General features: G+C 36.2%; 1 protein-coding gene across 1 annotated transcript; it reads left to right on the forward strand.

The window, feature by feature from the left end:
• Window positions 1-4,003: 4,003 nt before the first annotated feature.
• LOC130678451 (uncharacterized) lies at window positions 4,004-4,441 on the forward strand. Its single transcript, XM_057485645.1, has one exon. The coding sequence runs from the start codon at window positions 4,004-4,006 to the stop codon at window positions 4,439-4,441; it is 438 nt and encodes a 145-aa protein (XP_057341628.1).
• The last annotated feature ends 1,559 nt before the right edge of the window (window positions 4,442-6,000 follow it).

Below are 6,000 nucleotides of genomic sequence, written 5' to 3' on the forward strand. Positions count from 1 at the left end.
AATCTATTTTTGTCTGGAAATTGAAATTTATTTTTCTTAATCACGATTTCGTCATTAAAATCTTTTTTTGTCTGGAAATTAAAATGTATTATTCTTAATGGCTACTTTGCCATCAAAATCTATTTTTGTCTATTTGTTCTATGATATCGAAATACTTCGACAAATGTGCACTCAAAATAAAAGTAAGGGATTAAGATTGTTTAAAGATTGCTTCATTTATTTATCGTAAAATGGTATAAAATTTCTTTACTTCTTACCTTCTCTAAGTGCGCTTCCGCTGATAAATATTCTCGGTCACTTTCTACGTAAGTGTTTCCAGATGGCCTTTGGGCCTTGATAATTACTGAAGGGTCATTAAGGCTACATTTAGGTGTTTGACCGTGAAGAAGAGTGGTGAGTGAGTCCAAAAAAACTCAGCCCTAAGACCCTTTGTTCGTTGAACTTCACTTCGATCTTAGATCCTATGTTACGACCAGGGTAGAGAACACAAAAAAATAATAAGATAAAAAAAGAAATGACCAAGGAAATGTACCAAACTAACCTTCACGTAAACAAAGTATAGAAAATTTAATTAGTATGAGATCATAATTGTAATTGCTATTACGATGACAATATCAGATATAATTATAGGACGTACAGGTACGATTGAAACATGAATAATAAAAGAAATACTTTCAAAATATAAAAAAATTGTGAAATTCACAGGTTATTTTGTTCACAATAAAATGCAACTGACAAAATTGTATTATAATGGAAAATACATAAGTTATGTAGAATGAAAACCATATTTTCAACATTTTTTGATTTCATTAAAACTTCAAGGCTATCAAATTATTTGAAAAAATGGTCAAAATATAAAGTTTAAGACCATAAATTAGAACTTATTAGTCAAGCTTTCAAATACTTCTTACAGAAATTATCTATAAATATTAGTTTTGAAGTTACATAAACTTCAGCAGTAATTAAAAACTGATTTTTATGAAAATTCATGAAAATTTCCAACAGTCATAATTTCAAAACTATTCGAACGATTTAGCCCATCTTTAAACTAGATCAAGATAATCGCCTATAGAATAAGTGTGAAAAACTTCATTAGGATCCGATAAGATTTGTAGCTGCTATCGTACTGACAAGTCCAGTGACAATCGTAGGGAGTAGAGTTACATTCGATACATCATATGTAATAAAAGAAATACTTTCAAAATATAAAATAGCAGTGAAATTTACAGGTTATTTTGAGCCAAGTAAAATACAACTGACGAAACTGGATTACAATGGGATATGCAAAAGTTATGAGGAATGAGAACCATATTTTTATCGTTTTTTGATTCCATTAAAATTTTCAAGGCTATCAAAGTATTGGAAGAAATGGTCAAAACATAACGTTCAAGGTCATAAATTAAAGCTTATCAGACAAGCTCTCAGATGCTTTTTACGGAAATTGTCTATGAGTATTAGTTTTTGAATTATATGAACTTAAAAGTGGATAAAAACTGATTTTTTCGAAAAATCGTGGAAATTTCAAACAGCCATAACTTCTAAACTAAAAGACCGATTCAGCCCATCTTTGGACTTAGCCGTGATACTCGCTCATAGAAGAAGTGTAAAAAATTTCATTGAGATCGGATAAGAATTGTAGACGCAATCGTGTCCTCAAAACTGCGTTATATCCCATATATATTATAACGAGATTGATGACACCTCATTATCATACCATGATAATAGACGGTTACCAAGATCGTATATCGTTTGTTACCTATTTTACCTGTCAACAGACTGATCGGTTATTATTATTATTTAATATTCCCTTTCCATTTGATGTTTTAAATGGAAGGGATGCGCACCACGGCGGCGCGTAAACACCGACGTGAATCTATAAAAAGGCCTGCGCGCCGATTATATTCAGTCTTTATTAGGTAGATTTTTCTAAAATCTAACTATTGTATTTGTCCTCATGGTCGATTTTTCAAGCAATTTTGTCACAACCTATCATAATTAGTTGAGTAGGGTTCGAAAATACCATCCGTTAATAAATTCATATATGTATGTATATATATATATATATATATATATATATATATATATATATATACATATATAACTTAACCGTGATAATCACCCATGGAATAAGTGTGAAAAATTTCATCAAGATCTGATAAGAATTGTAGGCCATTTGAATATAGTGGAAACCTAAACATGCAAACCTCTCAATAAGACAATTTATAGATAAATTGAGAAAAATATAGATATCCCGAACTGGGAATCGAACCCAGACCAATTCGGTATCGCGCCGAGTGCTCTACCAGTCGAGCTATCCATATATAAATGTAGCGTTGCTACTAGGTGACGCGATCGATAAAATTCGACAGTTTCCGTCGAACATCGATTATTTCATTTTATCTATCTCTACCACATTGGTGGGGACAATTAGTAATAGACCGTGGGATTGAACACACGCATCCAGGCTTCTTACTTTACTGTCTTGGCAGGGAGCCTAGTATATGGTGGGGACAACTGAAACGATCGCAGCGCTCGCTGTGGATACAATTTCGTTAAATCATGCTCTCTTTGAATATAAACACATGAAAATTAAGTTTAAAAATAGTTCAGAATAGTTACTGTGTCGTTAATGTTTGCCTTTGCTCATCGTTTAAGGTTAAAACAATATTTTATAATTTATTGATTCAAATCCGGTTTGGATAATGATTTTTATCATTGGCTAAAAATTATTTTTTAACCCTTCGTTACTCGCGCTATACGGTGATTCCCTGTACAACACTACTTAAGCTAATAGAGTTGGCGTGAATATGAGTGAGACACTAGAGAAAGCGCTTATAACGGAAGGTTCAAAAACATTATGTTTTTTTAGTTACGATTTACAAGCAAATTATCATGGATTAAAATAAAATTATTTTCTTCAATTTTGTTAAAAAACTCAATTGACTATTCTACTATTTTTTAAACCATTATCATTGTAGTTGTCATATATCATTTGTTTTGATTTTATCGGTTAACCTTATTCTATTCTAAAATAATAGTGTTTATTGTTTATTAAAATTTTTCATACTTAATTTTTTTATCGAAATATATTCAATTTAATTTTCTCTATCAAAAATACAATTACACTTTTTTATTTATATCATTATCAATTTTTATATTTTGATTTTATAACGAATTTTTATTTTTTACATTGATTTTATATATCTTTTATAATTCTCGAGCATGATTTTTTGTAGCCATCAGATGTCGTTTTCGTCGCGCTCCCTGCCAATACTTACAATCACTGTGTTATTTTCCGTTTATTTAAATAAAACATTTGTTTAAATTAATTAGTCGGTTGTAATAGTTTATATTATCACCTCAACCACTAAATTGGTGACCCCGACGTGATCTCTTTTTACAGGAAGCGTCGAACACGTGCATTACACAGTGCAAAAATTTCACGAGTTCTCGTGTTGTTTTCCCGCGAATATTTGTGTCGCGTTGCCGTTTAATCGGCGAGATCGTGATTTTTGAATTCACAGTTATTTTTGTGTGAATTTTTTTTTTTTTGAGTTAATTAGTGCAGATATATTTTTTGCTTTGTCAGTGTTCAGTTCTTTATCTTTTATCACCGCTGGTGCATTGCTGGGCATCTTATGGACGTTATGCCGCATCAGTGTTAATTCGAGGGACCATTAGTGCAAATCGAGTTGTGATAAAAGTGTTCGCGAGCTATTTAAAAAATTGTTTATTAACTTTTTCGTGCAGTGTCGTTTATAATTTTCTTTTCGTTGCCGGAAATACCATCGAGGATTAAGCCGATTCGCCGGCTGCACATTCCTGAGCTGTGCGTCATCGATAATCTTCGGTAGCACAATACCGAATTAAAGACATTTTCAGTAGGTGATGTCAGACTCGAAAATCGACGGCGACGATAAAAATAAAATCCGAGTCATCTGACGAAGACACATTTAAATCTAATTTATCGGGATCATTGTCGTTCACGTCAGTTAAATTAAATATGGCCGTGAACATCAAAGCACCCCAGTTCAGTACGGAGAATCCGAAACTGTGGTTTGCGCAGGTTGAGGCGCAGTTTGCAACATATCAGGTAGCAACAGAACGCGCCAAATTTGACCTGGTGATACCGCTGCTTGAAACCCGCATCGCTGCTGAAGTACAAGAAACCATCATCAATCCTCCAGCAAACACGCCGTACAGCGATTTAAAAGCCGCTTTAATAAAATGCTTCACGAGATCCGAAGAAGCACGGATTACTCAGCTCCTCGACAGAGAGAGACTTGGCGATCGGACACCGTCGCAACATTTACGACATCTGCGTACACTGGTACTCGGCATCGATGACGCCATCATCAAAGCACGTTGGTTTTCGCATATGCCAAATGAGATTCAAGTTTGTCTCGAAGCTATCAGGAGGACGTGCCGAAAACGGCGATAATTAACGTTAAAAACGCGGCTCAAACGTTTCAACGATTTATTGACGAAGTCACTCGCGACCTTGAATTCGTCTTTTCATACATTGACGATATTTTAATCGCATCTACCGACGAAAAACAACACATGGAGCATCTGAAAATTCTATTCGAGCGTCTCAGTGAATACGGACTGGTAATTAATGTACCAAAATGCCAGTTTGGTCTACCGGAAGTAAAATTTCTCGGCCATCTCATCACCAAAGATGGAATCAAGCCGTTACCGGAAAAAGTAGAGGCTATTGTCAATTTCGAGCCTCCTACCACCGTAAAAGCTCTTCGTCGATTTCTCGGCACAGTGAATTTCTACAGAAAGTTCATCAAGAACGCTGCAGAAATTCTAGCACCGTTAAATAAAATTTTGGAAGGACCCAAAGTCAAAGGCTCTCATCCAGTCAACTGGACATCTGAACTTCAAGAGTCTTTTAAGTCAGCTAAACGCGCCCTCGCGGATGCTACTCTGTTGGTACACCCTATAATCGATGCTGACTGGGCAATATTCACCGATGCATCCGAAATCGGTATTGGAGCCGTTCTACAGCAAAGAGTGGATAACAACTGGCAACCACTGGCATTTTTCAGTCGAGAAGTGTCTCCGTCGATTCAAAAATTGTCGACATACGACCGCGAGTTGAACGCCATCTACGAGGCTGTAAAATACTTTCGGCATATTTTCGAAGGCCGGCATGTTACAATCTACTCCGATCACAAGCCGCTTCAGCACGCTTACAAACAGCGCACCGAAAGAGCATCGCCTTGGCAATTTCGTCGACTCGATTTTATCGGTCAATTTACCACCGATATTCGACATGTCTCGGGTACCGATAATATTGTCGCTGACACATTGTCACGCGTCGAAGCAGTATCTATTGCAATAACATCGCAAGAACTTGCCGACGCTCAACAAACCGACAATGAACTTCAGCAGTTGTTACGTCAAACAACTGCTCTAAACTTAAAAACGATACAACTCAATAACGGACCTGCACTGTATTGGGACACTGCATCAGGTACAGTGCGTCCATATGTTCCAGAGCCGCTGAGAAAGAAGGTGTTTAATTCACTGCACTCGCTAGCTCACCCTGGAATCAAAGGATCATTAAAAATGATCTCCAAACGATACGTCTGGCCATCGATTAACAAAGATTGCCGAGAATGGGCGAAATCCTGCATCGATTGCCAGAAAAATAAAATTCAGAGACACGTGTCATCGCCGATCGCCAGTTTTGAACCTCCAACTGAACGATTCGAGCACATACACATCGATCTAGTGTCTTTAAAAACGTCAAGAGGTCTTAATCAATGCTTGACTATCATCGACCGATTCACGAGGTTTCCTGAGGCTGTCCCGTTATCTAATGGAACCGCAGAGACGATAGCACATGCACTATCGCTGCACTGGATATCACGCCACGGAGTACCAAAACGAATAACTTCGGACCAAGGTCCGCAATTTAAATCGTCATTATTCCAGTCGCTATTAAAAATGTACGGAATAAAACACCTACACACTACGCCGTATCAT

Source organism: Microplitis mediator, chromosome 2 (genome assembly GCF_029852145.1).
Source record: "Microplitis mediator isolate UGA2020A chromosome 2, iyMicMedi2.1, whole genome shotgun sequence".
Classification (NCBI taxonomy): domain Eukaryota; kingdom Metazoa; phylum Arthropoda; class Insecta; order Hymenoptera; family Braconidae; genus Microplitis; species Microplitis mediator.